The 19,073-nt window shown below is 49.8% G+C and overlaps 1 protein-coding gene across 1 annotated transcript in view; it reads right to left on the reverse strand.

Annotated features, from left to right (window-relative positions):
* The window catches only part of WWC1 (WW and C2 domain containing 1), a 159,924-nt gene that overhangs the window by 35,762 nt on the left and 105,089 nt on the right, over positions 1-19,073 (reverse strand). The window contains exons 6-11 of the mRNA XM_027545723.1: positions 16,615-16,744; positions 15,002-15,148; positions 13,768-13,841; positions 8,941-9,183; positions 1,498-1,587; positions 258-787 (exon numbers count right to left, since the gene is read on the reverse strand). Coding sequence (XP_027401524.1) covers positions 258-787; positions 1,498-1,587; positions 8,941-9,183; positions 13,768-13,841; positions 15,002-15,148; positions 16,615-16,744 — 1,214 coding nt within the window. The remainder of the gene's footprint in view (positions 1-257; positions 788-1,497; positions 1,588-8,940; positions 9,184-13,767; positions 13,842-15,001; positions 15,149-16,614; positions 16,745-19,073) is intronic.

Consider the following 19,073-nt stretch of genomic DNA (forward strand, 5'->3'; position numbering starts at 1 on the left):
AGCCTAACAGGCTCCTCCGTCCATGGGATTTTCCAAGCAAGAGTACTGGAGTGGGGTGCCATTGCTCAGGGTCTAGATGACAGTAAACACGTAATAAATACCTACTGAATGAATGAATAAATCGATACACCGTGTACAGATCTGGTAGATAGAAAGCAGTAACTGTTGCCCGTAACTGTCACAATTATCACTGAGGTCAGAACTCGGTCCTGACCACAGCCCCACCTCCCTCCCTCCTGGGATGCGGTGCTCTCTACCTTGGCCCAGCGGCTTGCCTTCCGGGCCGGGTTCCTCCAGCCGGTACCTCTCCCGCATGCTGCTACCGAGGCTCAGCTCACACAGAGCGGCACTCAGCTCGGGGTCTTCAAACTCCAGGTTGCTCAGGAAGGCTTCCCCAGCCAGGTCAGCGATGAGAGGCGAGCAGGGCGGGGACGGGGAGGAGAGCGAGGAGCGGGGGGACAGGGAGGTCATGGACTTGGGGGTGCCCGAGAGGGAGCGCAGGGCTTGCAGGCGGCCGCCCCCCTCCGCCTTCTGGGTCTTGGCCACTTCGTCCTCGTGGATGGTGGTGATGCAGCCAGAGGGCCGGAAGCCTGTGGCCCCCTCCAGGAGCAGGAATTCCACCTTGTTCTGCAGCTCCGAGTCCAGCTGCTCGAACGGGTCATAGTAGAGGTCGGTGAAGCTGGCCGAGGCGGAGGAGTCCAGGCTGGAGGCGGCCAGGGAGCCCCGGCTGGACGTGAGGGACCCCGGACTGCTGCCGGAGGACAGGCTCTGCATGCTGCCGGAGAGGCTGGAGCGGGGGGAGTAGAGGACACTGAGCGGGTGGGCCTCCTGAAAGCTCCCCCGGAAAGCACTCAGGACACACTGTTTCACTGGACCCCCGATGGTGCCCAGGGCAGACCGTGCACCCCTGCTTCACTGAAGGGGATATCCGGAGAAGGCCGGCAGAGTTGGGATTCGAACCCAACCCAGCTGCCTTCTGAGTCCACTTCCTCCTGTTTCTCAAACCTCCACCAGCTGCACTCCATTTTCCTATTTTTCCATATTTGAATCCAATGCCAAGTAATGAGGCTTAATATTTTTCTCCAAATCAACTCACTTTTTAAACATTAACATAGTTATCTTCAAAAGGAGCCTTTATATCCTAAGTGTAACTTGAAAAGCCCTGTCAACTGATAAAAATATCTGATGAAAACAAAATGTGATAAAATTCTGGCCACTCTGCCCAGCGAGGCCCCGGCCTGAAGCCAACCCCCTCTGTGTCGTGCAAGTTGGGTGGTAGGGGTGAGGGATGTGAACGAGACTCACTAGCACCCGACTGGGGCCTTCTGCACGCTGTCAGAAGGACCGAGGAGGCTGTGGTCTGGGGAGGTGAAGGACCCTGCCCTGGGCCACATCTGTCCCAGCACAAACCCCCCTGGACCATCCATAGACCTGCTGTGCACTCAAGCCTATCTGGCCATTCCCCGGGGAACACTTACCCCACTGCCCACCACTCACCTCTTCAGCTGGGAGTGCAGGGCCGCAACCTGCCGGGTGGCTTCCTCCAGCTCTCTCACCAGCTGGTTCCTCTTACTGTTTAACTTCAACCTGAAGGGAGCGAGAGAAGGCATGAGGGGGAAGCCCTGGGGGATCCAGCCTCCATCTCCCTGAGAGAGGAACCACAGGCATATACTCATGAAGATGTCCACAGACATACACACACACACAGGAACATCCTGGGAGCATTATACTATGATGTTTGGAGAGATATGGTCTCTATGTACAATGTTATAGTAACTGCTATATGCATCGCCTGCTATATACCAGGGGCTGACTAGGAAACTTATGTTGTTGTTCATTAGTCACTAAGTTGTGTCCGACTCTGCAACTCCATAGACTGTAGCCTACCAAGTGTCTCTGCCCATGGGATTTCTCAGGCAAGAATACTGGAGTGGGTTTGCCGTTTCCTCTTCCAGGGGATCTTCCCGATTTAGGGATTGAACCTGTGTCTCCTGCACTGGCAGAAGGATTCTTCACTGAGGAGCCACTAGGGAAGCCCTGATATTGCCTTAAATCATTTGCACAATAACCCTTCTTGGTAAGAATTTTATTATCTCACTTTATGCATAGGGAAGCTGAGGCTCTTAGAGCTAAATAGTTTACTTAAAGCTAGAGAGTTAGTGGCAGAGTTAAGACTCCACCCAACCATCCCTTCCTGTGCTGCGCACAGGTGCGCAGAGAGAGAAGACCACGTGAAGATGTGTAGATGACCGTGTGCAGACCCAGAATCCAAGGAGAGAGGCCTCAGAAAAAACAACCCTGCCAACACCTTGACTTTGGACTTCTGGCTTCCAGGACTCTGCAGAAATACTTAATACATTTTTGTTGCTGAAGTCACCCCATGCGTAGTATGCTGGTTTGACAGCCCTAACAAACAAATGCACCATCTTAGGGCAAAATATAAAGGGGACAAAAAAAGGTAGGGTCCACGACCAAGCTCTGAGTCTAAACAGCATCTCAAGGCTGAACAGGCAAGAAGCAGTCAGCAAAGGAGCTTGAGAGAATGGTTCCAGAGCGCCTGGGGAAGATCCTGGTGAGTGTGATGGAGCATCACAGAGCCCGGGAACAAAGGCCTGCACCCAGGCCTGCTGACAACGATGCTCAGTTCTGCAACTCCCTTCCTGAGGGCAAAATCCTTGGGTTTTTATTTTTATTTTTTTGGCTGGTACAGTGCAGCTTGTGGGATTTTAGTTCCCCAACTAGGGATCAAATCCAGACCCTTTTAGTAGTGAAAGTGTGGGGACCTAACCACTGAACAGTCAGGGAACTCCTGGGCTCAGGAATATGCATCTCTTCTTTTTCTTTTTTGGCCATGCCACTCAGCATGTGGGATCTTAGTTCCCTGACCAGGGATTGAACCCAGGCCTCAGCAGGGAAAGTGCCAAGTCCTAACCATTGGTCCACCAGGGAATTCCCTGGAATCTGCATCATTATTACCTATCCAGGTGACTTTTGGCACACTGCGGTTTCCAAGTTGCTTCACTAGCTGGGGATTGTAAGGCAGGAGTTGTGCCTCACTCTCCAGCCCCGAGCACGGTGCCCACAACATGGACGTGTTTGAAAAGGCGTCACTGAAGGGACGACTCCTCCCCAGCTGACACGGGGAAAGCTCCTTTGAGCTCCTGAAAAGACCCAGACGTTCAATCTCCCTTGGGACTCCTCTGGTGGCCCAGAGGTTAAGAAGCCACCCACCAATGTAGGGGACTGCAGAGCAACCGAGTCTATGTGCCACAACTACTGAGCCCAGTCTCTAGATACAGCTCGTGCTCTGCAACGAGAGCAAAGAGAAGCCACCCACATGAGAAGCCAGAATGAAGAGCAGCCCCTGTTCGCTGCAACTAGAGAAAGCCCGGGTGCAGCGGTGAAGACCCAGCACAGCCAAAAAGTAAATAATGAATTAAAAAATTATCTCCCTGGACGGATCTTCATATCCCCTTATGCCATCCTACTGGACGAGGAATGACTGACTCACTGCTCCCAAAGCACAGCCAACCCAGCCTGGGGCCTGAGAGAAAGAGTTCATTCCCATGGAAAAACTAACCATGCCATCCCTCCACCGACACGCCCCAGGACCCCAACACAGGCCCTGCCATGAAGACCAGAGACACAACTGGAGAGTGATGAGAGACGGGCAGGATCTGTCACTGGGGAGCTGGGTTGTGGAAGTACAGAAAAGACCATGGGAACAGCGGGCGTAGTGGCCTCGGCATGGTTCATGGCCGGTTCAACCCCTGGCGCTGTTATTCCAGAGTCCTGCCTAGGGCTGGGGGTGGGGGCAGACAGCAGGCCAGCAGATGGAGCCAGTAATGAACAAAAGCCCAGTTTTCAATGGAATGGACAGGACTGTGGAATGTGGCCCTCTATAAGAGAAAGACCTTGAAAGGGTGTGAGGTCTGGGCTGGGTGGGGGCGGGGGGGGGGGGGTCAAGGCACAGCTGGGGGTCACCATTTCTACCTCGGTTTTCCTCTCCTCTGGGAGGAGACCACAGCACATGCACTAGAAGTAAACGCAGGTTCCGGCCCCCCCGGAGGCCCAACTGGAGGCTTAGGGGCCTGGGAGCCAGGTGGCCTTGACTTCTTAAGCACAGGGGTGTCGCCACCAGTAACAGCATGCAGGTGCTGAGGCTGCCTCCCAGAGGCAATGGCTTCAGTAGCCATATGGCGTTTGCGTGTGATGCCCGGCACATGCTGTGAGGCCAAGGACGCATCAAGCGTGGAAGCACGCAGAGGACCCAGAGGGTGGGGCTGGAATCCCCACAAGCTGCAGCTCAGCACCTGGGGCGCTGGTTAAAAATGCAAGAGCCTGGGCTGTGGCTCAGGTCTGGGGAGTTAGGCCCTGGGGTGGGGGCAGAGATCCCACCCCAACAGGCACTGCAGCTCTCTGCAGTGGTGGGGAGGGTCCACAGGAAGGGAGGTGGGAGTAGGGGGTGGGAGTAGGGGGTAGGAGAGGGGGTAGGAGAGGGGGTGTTGGGGGGAGGTCCGTGCTTCTCACCGATTCCTGATTGGGGTTTGGCAGACCCTGTGGTGTGCTGTTCCTGGACGTGTCTCTTTCTGGCCTAATCAAATCCACCTTGAACAGAGAGGCTGTTGTGTGCAGGTGAGGAGTACAATTGTCGTTCAGTCGCCAAGTCGTATATGACTCTTTGAGATCCCATGGACTGCAGCATACCAGGCCTTCCCATCCTTCACTATATCCCAGAGTTCGCTCAAACTCATGTCCATTGAGTCGGGGACACCACCCAACCATTTCATCCTCTGCCCCACTTAAAAAATTTTTTTTTAATTTATTTATTTGACTGTGCCAAGTCTTAGTTGTGGCATGTGGGATCTTCAATCTTTGTTGCGGCATCCAAACTCTTAGTTGTGGCATGTGGGGTCTAGTTCCCTGACCAGGGATCAAACAAGGGTCCCTGCATTGGGAGCCCAGAGTCTCAGCCACTGGGAAGTCCTCTCTGTCCCACTTAACTAGAGAGAGAAGAAACAGTGGAGCGTGGCTTCCCTGGAGGCTCAGTGGTAAAGAATCCAGTGTAGGAAACACAAGAGATATTGGTTCAATCCCCAGGTCGGGAAGATCCCCTGGAGAAGGAAACGGCAACCCACTCTAGTATTCTTGCCTAGAAAATTCTATGGACAGAGGAGCCTGGTGGATTACAGTCCACGGGGTTGCAAAGAGTCGGACACGAATTTAGCAACTGACATGCATGCCTGAGAACAAAAAGAGAAAGAAACCTAGAGAACAAGAGTCAGAAGATGAACGCAGACAGGGGGCTGGAGGCAAAGAACACAGATGAAAACTTATGGCTGGGCTTTCTCCTCTCTCTCCTGCAGGGGCTCAAGCCATCAGTGCTGTCCTTCCCAAGGCTTTCCCCTGGCTTCTCTCTGTGTGACCCAGGGGACCCTGTTCTCTGGGACCTCGAGTCAGCTGCTCAGCAGTTGCCGTGGACTGGAGGTTCTGGCTTCCCTGGATGGACTGTGTGAACTCACTGTTCCAGGAGAGCAGTCAGACCTTTGAAAGATGATGCTGAAGGCAACAATGAAAGGTCTTCTAAGAGGGCAGCAGCCTGGGTAGTAATCCCGGCTCTGTGCCTCCGTGATATCGGGTGAGCCTCAGTTTCCGCATCTATGAAACGAAGATTAATCTCAGGGTTGCTGGGAGGCTTAGCTGAGATGATGTAGGTTACAGAATCTGGTACATAAAGGTAACTTTTACATGTAGTATAGAATTCCCAGGTGGCACTAGTGGTCAAGAACCCACCTGTCAGTGCAGGAGACTCTTAAAAGACGCAGTTCGATCCCTGGGTTGGGAAGATCCCCTGAAGGAGGGCATGGCAACCTACTCCAGTATTCTTGCCTGGAGAATCATGGACAGAGGAGCCTGGCGGGCAACAGGCTATAGGATCACAAAGAGTCAGACATGACTGAGCGACTAACACTTTCACTTTAGGGAGTTCTAAGAGCATATCCAATCCAAGTTTCAAGAAACTGAAATTATTAGAGAAGAGCCTCAGTTCACAATCTGGTCTAACCACCGGCCTTCAGAATATATAAATATTTATATAGAATGTAATTATCTTGTTTTTTTCCCCCTATTAGGCAGTTGAAGTCCATATGGTCAATAACTTGCTCAAGGTCAGTGGTAGGAAGGGTATTTCTACTGACCTACCAAGCAGTAAGGCTGTCATGGATCTGTTCTTTTCAGCTGCTGGCTGTGAGCATGATGAATAGCTGAGGGCTTCCCAGTGATAGCTGGAGGGCCTTGGAGCAAGTCAGGAACCCAGAGGACCGGCAGACACATTAGGAGATACATGCAGAGGCCTGTAAGGGTCTGCTCAGGTTGGCTAACCATTTATTTTTTCAAATGACACTAAAGTCAAAAAGGCATCTTGTCAGAGGCCTCGTCCCCAAGCTGCACAGCCATGGGGAAAGTAGGACAGGGCCTTGGCACTAAAGGAGATTTCTAGGAGGCGCTTCCTAGGGCTATAAACCACCAGCTACTGAAGCCCTTTTCTCCTCCTCCCACCTGCCTGGTGGTGTGTCAGCAATCAGCCGCTCCTCCCAGGAGAAGGAAAAGGTGAGAAAAGTGACACATCCCTGCGAATAGTGCTGACAAGGGGCTTGGTGGGGAAAGCTTTCCCACCTCTGACAGTCAATGGACTCTTTGATGTGCTTATAGGAGGCCAGGCAGAGGCAGGTCAACTTCATCCATCTGGCACCCTGCCATATGCAGATAGCGCTCACTCAGTTACCAGGGTGAGGCTGAAGCAGGGTGCCTTCGCACAGAGGAGGCTCCCTGAAAGCATCCTAGCCCCCATCACAGGGTGATACAGAGAGCTCAGCTGGGCACCGAGGACACCGGGCCTGCTGCCACTGGCCCAGACAGCTTCATCTGCTTTATAAACGGGGCTTCTGCCTCTGAGTACACGGAAAAGAGGAATACCCCTGCTCACCCCTTCCCCTCTTGCCCATGCCCACCCACAACAAGTTTGAAAACCACTGTCTTCAATTCTGGGCTTCCCCCGTGGCTCAGACAGTAAAGAATCTGCCTGCGATGCGGGAGACCTGGGTTCGATCCCTGGGTTGGGAAGATCCCTTGGAGGAGGGCATGACAACCCACTCCAGTATTCTTGCCTGGAGAATCCCACGGATAGAGGAGCCCGGTGGGCTACAGTCCATGGGTCACAAAGAGTCGGACACGACTGAGCGACTAAGCACAGCATGTCTTTAACTGTAGCTCCTTAAGGGCAGGTGGTGGTGGTGGTGGTGGTGGTGGTGGTTTAGTCACTAAGACATGTCCGACTCTTGCGAACTATAGCTTGCCAAGCTCCTCTGAATATTCATTGGAAGGACTGATGCTGCATATTCCTGAATATTCACTGGAAGGACTGATGCTCAAGCTGAACCTCCAATACTTTGGCCACCTGATGCAAAGAGCTGACTCATTAGAAGAGACCCTGATGTTGAGAAAGACTGAAGGCAGGAGGAGAAGGGGACGACAGAGGAAGAGACGGTTGGATGACGTCACCAACTCAATGGACATGAGTTTCAGCAAGCTCTGGGAGGTGGTAAAGGACAGGGAAGCCTGGCGTGCTGCAGTGCATTCCATGGGGTGGCAAAACACTGGACACGACTGAGCGACTAAACAACAGGCTCCTCTGTCCACGAGATTAAGGGCAGGGACTTTGTCCAATAAAGTCTGCTGCAAAAAAAAAAAAAAGTGAAAATAACTGAATACACTTTAAGAGTATCAGAGCAGAAATCATGACCTATTCACTTCTGAATCCTCCAAATTGCGTTGCATGCAAAATATGTGCCACAAAACATCTCTTGCATGAATGGAGAAGCTGGGGATTGAAGGACCACCTGCAGGACTGTGAACACAGAGATGTGCTCTGTGTAGTATGGGTGTGGAGGCTGGTGAGACACTAAAAGATTAAAGTCTGTTGTGGCTCAGCTGGTAAAGAATCTGCCTGCAATGCAGGAGGCCTGGGTTTGATCCCTGGATTGGGAAGATCTCCTGGAAAAGGGAAAGGCTACCCACTCCAGTATTCTGGCCTGGAGAATTTCATGGACTGTCTATGGGGTTGCAAAGAGTCGGACACGACTGAGCGACTTTCACTATACAGTCTAAACCGGAGAATGTAAACCAGTGGCTTTCATGTTAAATCAAGCCCACAGATGAAGCTAATTTAGCCTCTAGGGTATTAAAAATTGTTTTGGATTAGTTGCCAATATTGAAAAAAAATAAAAAAAACTCTTTTCTTGAAAAATGGGGCCTCTAGCAGCCTGGGGCCTGTACTCACCTCCTGGAGGCTGCAGACAACACCTGGGGTCTGTGCACTGCAGTCTAACATGGCCCATGGCCAAGTAGCCTCTGGCATTTATATCACCTGCTTGACCCCTATAAGCATCTCAGTTTGCAAGCCCCATCTAAACCAGTGTTTTTCAAACTGCAAATTGCAATTCCTTAGCACGGGGCAAAACCAATTTAGTGGGCCACGACCGGTGTGAAGAGAGACGCAATATAAAAGAAAGTATCGGAGGACTCTCGCACAGAAAGACTACGCACTGTTTCATGAAACTTTTGTCTATTCGGTAATAATGCGTGAGTCACTGTCACAAAGCTGGAGAACAACTGCTGTAAATTACATAGAGCTTATCTCAGAAGAGCATTTCTGAAAATCTGCATGTGAGCAGACGTTTTAGTAATGCGATTCCCTCTGGTAAAATTTTGGGATGGTTGGTTGGTGAGTCACTTCCCTACATTTGCTATTCTGGAAAGTGATGAGTTCTCTAAACTGTGCTCTCAGAGTGGAGCCCGGGCGTCCCAGGTTGTCCCTCTCGCTGAGGGGCTGGAGGATGACCAGCAGCAGGCAAGGGCCCCGTGCCCCCAGCCCAGCCCCACCTCTCGGTCAGCGCCTTGCTCTGGGTGTCCCGGGCCGCCTGCAGGTCCTTCTCCAGCCGCTTTCGGGCCATCTCCAGCTGCTCCACCTCCCCTTGGGTCCACTTCCGGGGGCTGATGAAGCGCATCTCCTTCAGTAGCTCCTCCTTCTCGTTGATAAGGATCAGCCGGTCCCTCTCAGAGTCGAGCACTCCAGGCCAGGCCTCGCTGTCCAGCTTGGCGAGCTGGATCTTCAGGTTGGCAATCCTGTGGGCCAAGAGGGTGAGCATTGACCGGTGTGCTCAGCGGCAACCCAGGAGCAGCGGGACAGACTGTGTTGCCAAGGTTACATGGTTCGAGGAGCACTGCCACTCTCAGAGCATCCTCTTTGACCCTGACTGGATTCCTTTTGATCAGCGTGTGGTCTCAAGGAACAGATTTTTATCTAACAAACACACGCGATGCCTACCACATGCCAATCCTGGCTCAGCAGGGAAGGGGGGTAGAGGCAGTGTCCTTGCCCTGAGGGACACGAAGCCTGATAGAACAGAAGTGGATCCGTCACCAGGCAATAGCCTCCTACAGCTAGCTATATGCCCTTGGGCAAGTTGCTTTGTCACTCTGCAGGGAATAATAACACCTCCTTCCTTGTGGGGTAACGGTTGCAGGTTTTAGGACATAATTCATAAAATATCCAAGCGCGATATCTGGCACACACTAAACCAGCACTCAATGAATGCTTCTGCTGCTACTGCGCTCGCTCCCTGGTTTAACCACTTCTCACGTGTGTAATGTGGGGCACACTCCCTGAGCCTTGCATAGAAGGAAACAGTTACTTCTGCATCAGAATTGGTGTGAAAATGAGCAATTATGTGTTCTGTGTGTCTGGCACGTAAGTGCTGAAACAATGGCAGTCACGGGCCCTCTATGATGACAGCAAATACTGCCATTGCCACCCTGGTGTTCTCAGTCCAGAGGGTAGTGGCAGCACCTGTGAACAGCTGCAGACTTGAGGTCAGAGGCTGCCTGTTAGAGTCTTGGCTCCGACTTTCCTAAGAAATCATTCAGGTGACACAAGCTGCTAGCACGGTGGCCGGTACACTGCAGGCCATTAAGAAGTGTTACGGGAAGGAGACTCAGTATCCTCATCTGTGGGCTTCCCAACTGGCACGAGGGTAAAGAACCTGCCTGAATGCAAGAGACCTGAGAGACGCAGGTTCAGTCCCTGGGTGGCGAAGATCCCCTGGAGGAGGGCATGGCAACCACTCCAGTATTCTTGCCTGGAGAATCCCAGGGACAGAGGAGGCTGATGGGCTACAGTCTGTGGGGTCATAAACAGTCGGACACGACCGAAATGACATAGCACACACACACACATCCTCATCTGTAAGGTGGGGATGATACTGGTGCCTGCGAGGTGAGTTGTGAGGACCAAACAAAAACGTATCACTAAGAGCTCTTTACACAGATGTACGTGAACCCTTTTAAAATTAATATATTTTTTAAAAAGTTGGAACAATCCATTCCATTAAAGAGGACTCGAAAAAGAAAAAAAGAGCTCTTTATACAAGGCCATGTGCTACATAGATATTCGGTATGATTATCATTGGATCAAATTAAAATTCACAGTATTGCTAAGAGTATTGCTACAAATACTTAAAAACAATCATGTGATTCTTTAGGATTTAGTCTTTGCAAAGTGTTTTTTTAAAAGCTATCACTACCAGGCTCCTCTGACCATGGGATTCTCCAGGCAAGAATACTAGAGTGGGTAGCCATTCCCTTCTCCAGGGGAATCTCCTCCACCCAGTGATGGAACCCACGTCTTCTGCATTGCAGGTGGATTCTTTACCATCTGAGCCACCAGGGAAGCCCCTTCACCGTCCTACCCTGGGGTGGACAGGACCTGATGGTAATCCTGTGGGGCAGGTAGCCAGAGAGGATGCGGTTCCCCTACGACTGCAGGTCATACACATGACCAGTATTTGTTGGGGTCCCAGGCCTCCAGACCCTCAGTTCAATCTTACCTGCAAACAGTGTGGCCAAATTCTTATTTTACCAAAAACATTGTTGGAGATGAGACCTCCAGGGTGTGTAGTGAGAAGTTCACAGAGAACCACATATACATTTGCTCCTTCCCAGCCAAGTGTCTCAGCAGGGACTCTTAGAGTGAATTAATCTTAATCCCATACTCACATATACAGCAGTCCATCAAAGCCAGCTTTGGGATAACTGTAGCTGTTATCCAGCCAACTGCTTGAGAATAGGGTGCTATGGCTAAGTCAGGGGGTGGGAGTGGGGGCTCTACTACACACAGGAAATTGAAGAGGAGGCTGATGCTTCTTTTTTTGTCCTAAATCCACCAGAGTCAATCTCTGTATTTTTAAAACATATATTAAAAGTCTTTATTGATTTTTTTTAATAATATTACTTCTGTTTTATGTTTTATCTTTTGGCCAAGAGGCATGTGGGGTCTTAGCTCCCTGGCCAGAGATCAAACCTGCACCCAATGCATTGGAAAGACAAAGTCCTAACCACTGGACCACCAGAAAAGTCCTTTAAAAATTTTTTATTTTAGTATAGTTGCTTTACAACATGGCATTAGTTTCTGCTATATAGAAAAATGAATCAACTATACATATACACCAGAGAAGGCAATGGCACCCCACTCCAGTACTCTTGCCTGGAAAATCCCATGGATGGAGGAGCCTGGCAGGCTGCAGTCCATGGGGTCGCTAAGAGTCGGACACGACTGAAGTGACTTAGCAGCAGCAGCATACATATACACATATCCCCTGTTTTTTTTTTTTTTTCTTCCCTTTTAGGTCGCTAATTGAATGTTTTCTTGAAGGTCACACATGACCAAACTTGGCAGCAATCAGACCTTGCGTTACAGCCACCTACCCTCCCTGCCTCAAGTCCCACAGCCTTTGCTTCCCCATTCAGCAGGCTACTTTATTCTTTGTCCTTAAACTACTTTCAGGTGAAAGAGGAGGCACAAAGTTGGATAAAGGTAGATGAGTCAGAAAGCTCTGTAATGAGAAGTTTAGTGGTGCAGCCCTAAAGGAAAGATTCCAGCCCTTTCATTTCTCCATAACTGATCATCTAAGATAGCCACCACTGCAAACTGGAATATATACAGAGTTCAGAGGGGCCAGGAAGTGGTTGTCCAGAGCAGAAGTCGTGCTGTTCTGCGGGCCCTCCAGGGGGAGCTGAAATAGTGCACGGGGTGTGCTTTTCCCCACCTGAACAGTATCCACTTTCTGCTTCTTTTGTTAACAATATTCCAAGTTTTCTTTGGGAAATCGACATGTCCCCCCATACTTTCAGGTCACTTGGTTCCCACAGAGCTGACCTCAGTCCCCTTCCTATAGTCGGGCACATGACTCATGTCTGGACCTTCAGAGAATTCCAGTTCCTCCCACCCTGCGACAATGACTGGCTCTCCCAGAAAAGCCAGTGAGTCTCAATCCCAAAGTTTTGTAAAACTGTATGGGGAAGGTAGGTCCTATTTCTGCTGGGGTTGCTAGCCTGGCAATATGTAAGTCTAGAAGAGCAGGGGTCATTTTTTGCTTTGACAGAAAAACCTGTCAACACAAAGGCAAGCAGGAAGGAGAAAAGGAGACTGAGTCTATGTAACATCATTTGAAACTCTGGATCCAGCTGTGCCTGAAGCTAGATTACCCCTGCACTTTGGCATTCAATAAGCCTATGAATTCCCTTTCTTGCTTCCAGTTTCTACAGGATTCCTGTCATTACCTCCAAGGGTTTCTGCATTGTTGGCAGAGGGGCAGGGCTGGGTACCACCACAGTCTCCCTGGCTGTGACTTAGAATGTCCATGGGGTGGGCCATGTAGCCTAAGGAGGAATGGATGCAATGTGCTTGGTTTCATTTACCATCAGACCTTGTGAGTTCTTTCTTAGAAATATAGGCTCAGTGTATAGAAAGACCATGGACCGTCCAGTTCAGATTCTGAATCTACCTTGAAAAGTCATGAAACATCTTAGATCTTACTTTTCTCTTAACATGGAGAGAATATGAGATAAGCTATGCTATAAGGTTGCTTTTAAAATTGATGAGTATACACTGTCTGGACCGTTACAGATTCTCTAAGAATGTCAGCTTTGATTACTATTTTATTTGCAGTTGCTGCTGCTGCTGCTAAGTCGCTTCAGTTGTGTCCGACTCTGTGCGACCCCATGGATTGTAGCCCACCAGGCTTCTCCATCCATGGGATTCTCCAGGTAAGAACACTGGAGTGGGTTGCCATTTCCTTCTCCATTATTTGCAGTAGTGGAACCCAATTACCTAGGATTCTGTGAAGTCACAGAATATCTAAAGTCCCTGGTGTCTACACAGTTTAAAAACACAGCTTGTTCCCAGTTGGGCAGGAGACACTGAAACGGGTAGTATCAGTAATCTTTTTAGCCTGTTGCTAAAACCCCAGCTGTGCTCTTTCGCACACAACTATTTACATGATTGTTGGTAAGCCTTGATTTTAGAGGTTGATTTTTAGGCAGACAATTGGGAAGATTACTAGGTTTGAGGTTTAAAGTATGGTTCAAAGCATAGTTGCACTCTTTATCTAAGCGTCCCTGGTTCAGTCATTTCCAGAATTTCAGAGAAGACTAAAGTATGAAGATGATAATACTCACCTTCACAATCTTTGTGAGGATTAAACACCATGAAATGTGTAAAAAGCAGGCACAGAGCAGACAGGCTACAATAGTACTGGGTTGGCCAGAAAGTGTTTGGATTTTAAGTACTTACAGAAAAACCTGAACAAACGTTTTGGCCAACCAGTTATTATTGGGGGACCATCCTGGCCCTAGACCCCAGCCTCTAATTACCTTCTCTTGGCCTCTTCGTATCGAAGGCGCAATCTGACCTTCTCCGCCAACTGATTGTTGCTGCTGGTACCGAACTGGAGGAAAGAACAGGTCAGGAATTACATGGTTATGGTGGCCAGGGCTGAGCTGGGTTTCGGGGGCTCCTGAGAGACTTGACAGCTTGTGTGGGAAGGAGCTAAAAATAGTACCCAATTATTGAGCTGGCTGCGGGAATCGCAGGGAAGCTAGTTAGGAGAAAAACATTTTCTTTCCTTCAGGCCTGGGAAGAGCCCCCAAAGCACACATTTATCACTTTGAGAAGAGAAGCCGAGGGCTCGGAATATCATCTTGCAGCCCCAAAAGGCTTGGAGTTCATTCAGGTGGTAGGAGCGTGGTGGACCGCTGGCCAGGAGGAGACAGGCACGGCCACCACACGAGAAAGCCACGCTGGGCCCGCTGGGGAGGGCTCCACCACACTCAGGGGGCCTGCAGCCCGCAGTGCAACAGCGACTGACAAGAGCGTCCTAGAGCTTGGAAGAAGGCACACGGTTCCTTCACAAATGCTTCACCACAGGTGGCTTGTGGCTGGACAATGGGTGGTGTGAAGATGGAGGGGGCAGCCCCGTTGGCCATGCCAGTCTGTCAAACAACTCCAAGGCTCACCCCATCAGACATGAATGGAGCTTCTCCTCACAAGTGGGAATACGACTGTGGAGACCCCATGGAAGAGCATTTAGGCATGGAGGCTCGTTCATTCAATGTCATCTGCTCCAAGAAAAAAGCTCTTCTAAGTTACGGATTGCCATGGGTCAGTCCTGCTCTGAGGCTTTCAGGAGCCATGTCTGGACAGCACTTGAACTATTCATTACTCTAATCAGGGCTAAGCTTTTGAACTGGGAGGCGAGCAGCTGTCTGAAAGCCACATGCATTGGTCTGGGGTGAACAGGAGGGAACTATCTTCTGCTTCTCAGCTGGTGAGAGGAAAACAGAATGGCGATGCTAATCAGCACAAGGAAAACCTGAGAAAGACCCTTCAAACATGCTTTCTGTGCAGCATCTAGAGATGCGTTCCTGGGACCAGCAGTCAGAGCTGGCTACCCCTCCACGTCGTCATCTCATGTCATCCAGAGGCCAAGAGGTCTGCAAGAGAAGGCTGGGGCAGCACCCAGGCTCAGAGAGTGCCTCGGGCTCTTGGGCAAGTAACAAGAAGGGTACTCCGTTTCTCGGGGCCCGGGGGCATGTGCTGTGTACTCACACTTCCTGAGATGTCCGTCTGGGAGCTCACGTCCAGGTACTGTTTCGGCAGTGGGAAACCTGAACTCTCCAGAGAGCTGCTGCTGGACCACAGGTCGGAGTGGGAGCCTCTGTCGGTGCGGAAGCCGTCCTTCAGCATGGCGAGGCTCTGGAGCAGGGAGGGCAGGCTTAGCAACACCCCCTCCATGGAGGGTGCTCTGGGTCTGTCACTCTCTAGGAATCTACTAGGGGCCCTGACACCCCACTTCTCCTGTAAAGAGCTACCAGTGGGTGGGTATCAACTAGGTGCCGGGCCCTTTGCAGGGGAGAAACCACTGTGGACAATGGCTTTGGAGCTGCACAGCCTGAGTCAGGATCCACTGCTCTGCCACTTCCTAGCTGTGTGCTCTGACCTTGTTGATTAACCTCTCTGTGCCTCAGTTTCTTTTCCTGCAAAATGGGTCCTATCTCACAGGGCTATCATATTGACTATCATATTGTTTAGATAAGATGACCAGTGTAAAGTGCTGGTTTGGTCAATACTTAATAACTGTCTGTTTTACCATGATCTTATTTAATCCTGACTGCAATCTTACAAGGAATAACCTGTGATTATCCCCATTTGGGGCTTCCCCGGTAGTGGCTCAGTGGTAAAGAATCTCCTGCAGTGCAGGAGCCTCAGGGAACCCGGGTTTGATTCCTGGGTTAGGAAGAATCCCTGGAGATGGGCAGGGCAACCCATTCAAGTATTCTTGCTTTACAGAATCCCATGAACATAGGAACCTGATGGGCTACAGTCTGTAGGGTTGCAAAGACTTGGACACGACTGAAGTGACTGAGCAGGCATGTGTGCACCCCCATTTTATCCATGAGGGAGCTGTTATGTGGAGAAGCTGGCAACTGACAGAGCCAGGATTTGGTCCTGGTCTATCTGACTTAAGGCTTGGCACACTTAACTGCTAAGCATGAATGGAACATGCCTCACTGTCCACTAATGCCTGGTTTCAGTGTTTTCGCTGGGCTGCGGTCCTGGTAGGAGCTTTGAAATTATTCTGTTTGTCACAGAGTGTAAAGCTTCCCTCATCAAGTCATGGGCTTCTGAGTTAGGTGTTGATGGGGTTGAATCTTGGCTCTAGTGCCTACTCTCTGATCTGTGCAGTCTTTTGCTGTATGCTGGGGATAACCCAGCACTGATATAAGGGGAAAGTGAGGCATGGTGTGGGCCAAGTGCTTGGCACAACTGCCTGGCAGAGTACATCACAGCCATCACCATTAGTCAGTTCCCAGCACAGAGTCGGAACATGCAATGAAACGCTTACAAGGATGCTACATCTTGATGCCAAGGTTAGTGATGCTGAAGCCAGCTCCCACCATTTGGTTCTGTAAACCAGACAGCTAGAGCTGGTGGCCAGGATGTGACCTTTAATCTTGACCAGAGGGCTTCTGTTCTGGCTCTGCCACTGCCACTGGCTGTGTGACTTTAGCCAAGTCACTTCATGCCTCTGAACCTCCATTCTCTTCTCTGAACTCAGGGATCTGGCAACACATGGAAATAGCCCACCTGAGTCCTGCCTGGCACAGAAAGGTGCTCGGGAGAAACTGGGATGGGGCTCCCGTCACTGGGAGGTCTTGTACCTTAATGAGGTCTTGCTTCTCCTTTTCTCCACAGGTGATGGCCTTTTTGATGGCTTTTGTTTCTCTCAGAACAGCCTGAGCTTCATCCAGTTTGTAGCTGCCCTGAGCATCTGACATCTTCTTATCGATTCTAGGAGACAGTCAAGGGGAAAGGTCAGACAAAAAGAAGGTGATGGATGGGGTCCCACCAGGGAAAAAACACAGACCACAGTGCTTTAGTCCTGAAAGAAGTCTCCTTTCTGTCCCTTCTTCCTCAGGTCCTGCCTATTGGATAAAGCACAGAAGGTCCCTGTCAAATTACAAATGTCAGTGTTAGGCTGCAGAAGCAACACCGTTCTTGAAGTCAACTCTTAGTGGAAGCCTTCCCTGATCATCTCCGGGGTCTCCAGGCTGGGCTAGATGTTCTCATAACATATCTTGTAGAGCTGTGACACTCCACTCGGTACGTTGTGTTATAATTAATAATTTATGCGGTAGTGTCATCTGATAAGCTTGAATATGTTTGAGTAGTTTTATTATATAGCACAGAGCCACACTTTTTTTTTTAATGTGATCTTCTTTTCCAAATATTTATATATTTGGCCGAACTGGGTCTTAGTTGAGGCGTGTGGGATCTAGTTCCCCGACCAGAGATAGAACCCAGGTCCCTGCACTGGGAGTGTGAAGTCTTAGCCATTGGACCACCAGGGAAGTCCCTTTTTTTCCCCTTTTAACATTATTTTATTTTACTGAATGAAAGTCTTTCAATTCTATAGTGCTTTACAATTTTCAAAAGGGTTCACTCACACACATGATTTCCTACAATCCCATAATAATGCCTTTTTGCCCTCTACCCCTATACTGTCCCGTCCCCCTTCCCTCTCTCCACTGGCAACCACAGTTTGTTCGCTATACCTGTGAATCTGCTTCTTTCTTGTTACGCTCCAAGTTTGCTGTATGCTTTAGATTTCACATATAAGTGATATCATACAGCATTTGCCTTCCTCCGTTGGACTTATTTCACTAGCATAATGCCAAGTCCATCAGTATCATTGCAAATGGCAAAATCTTATTCTTCTCTATGACTAATATTCCACTGTATAGATGTACCACATCTTCCTTATCATTTATCTGTCGATGGATACTTAGATGGCTTCCATATCTTAGTAATGGTAAACACTGTTGCTATGAACATTGGGGTGTGTGTATCTTTTTCAATTAGTGATTTTCAGATATATATCCAGGAGAGGAACTACTACTAGGTCATGTGGTAGCTCTATTTTTAGTTTTTGGAGAAATCTTCATACTGTTCTGCATCGTGGCTACACCAGTTTACATTCCCACCAACAGTGTACAAGGATTCCCCTTTTTGCACATCCTCACAAACATTTGTGTTCTTTCTGATGATGATCACTCTGACTGGTGTGCGGTGATACTTTTACATTTCCCTGAAGATTAGCGATGTTGAGCATCTTTTCGTGTTCCTTAACTCAGGTCTCTCAACCTCAGGATTCTTGGGGCGGGATCATTCTTCGTTGTCGGGGCTGTCCTGTGCATTATAGGATGCTCAGGAGCACCCCTGGTGCCTGCCCACTAGATGCTAGCAGCATCTGGACCTTGAGTTGTGACAACCAAAAAAATGTCTCCATATTTTACCTAATGTCCCTTGGATGGGAGGAGCAAAATCACCGCTGGTGAGAAGCATAGCCTTTAACAAGCATTTGTTGGGCTTCTCTGGTGGCTCAGTGGTAAAGAATCCATCTGCCAGTGCAGGAGACGTGGGTCCGATCTCTGGTCTGGGAAGATCCCACATGCCATGGAGCCACTAAGCCCATGTGCCACAACTACTGAGCCTGTGTTCTAGAGTCCAGGAGCTGCAACGATTGGAGCCCGTGCACCCCAGAGCCTGTGCTCCGCAACAAGAGAAGCCACTGCAACGAGAAGCCTGTGCCCTGCAACTGGAACGTAGCCCCTGCTTGCCACAAAAAGGGAAAGGTCAGTGAAGCAGCAAAGACCCAACACAGCCAAAAGTAAATAAATAAGTAAACTATTCTTAAAAGTATAATAATAATTAAAAAAAGCATTTGTTGAAGTTAATGGCCACACAAAGGAAAGGTTAGAAGGATGAAGAAACCCCTTGCTAGCACTTAGTAGCATGACCTTGGGCATGGCCCTCGTGCACAGGGAGCCTCAGCTTCCTCCTCTGAAAAAAACCTGGATAATGCCATATGCCTCGCCCATGTTCACCAAGCTGTGAGCCATGTTAAGAGGGATAAGGCTGGAACATGAGGTGGGGAGCTAGGAAGTATGAGACAAATGTGAGGGGTTATAATACTTTCAGACTGGGGAGTCTGCCGGCTCATCCAGGCCCTACACACAGGTTCATTTTGATGGAGGAAGATGGAGGTGAAGAGGCACGAGGCCATTTTCTGAAGGTCAAATGAATCCTATTGGTAGGGGGCCCAGCCCTCTTGGAGAAG

The sequence above is a fragment of the Bos indicus x Bos taurus genome, chromosome 7, assembly GCF_003369695.1.
Source record: "Bos indicus x Bos taurus breed Angus x Brahman F1 hybrid chromosome 7, Bos_hybrid_MaternalHap_v2.0, whole genome shotgun sequence".
NCBI classification, from domain to species: Eukaryota; Metazoa; Chordata; class Mammalia; order Artiodactyla; family Bovidae; genus Bos; species Bos indicus x Bos taurus.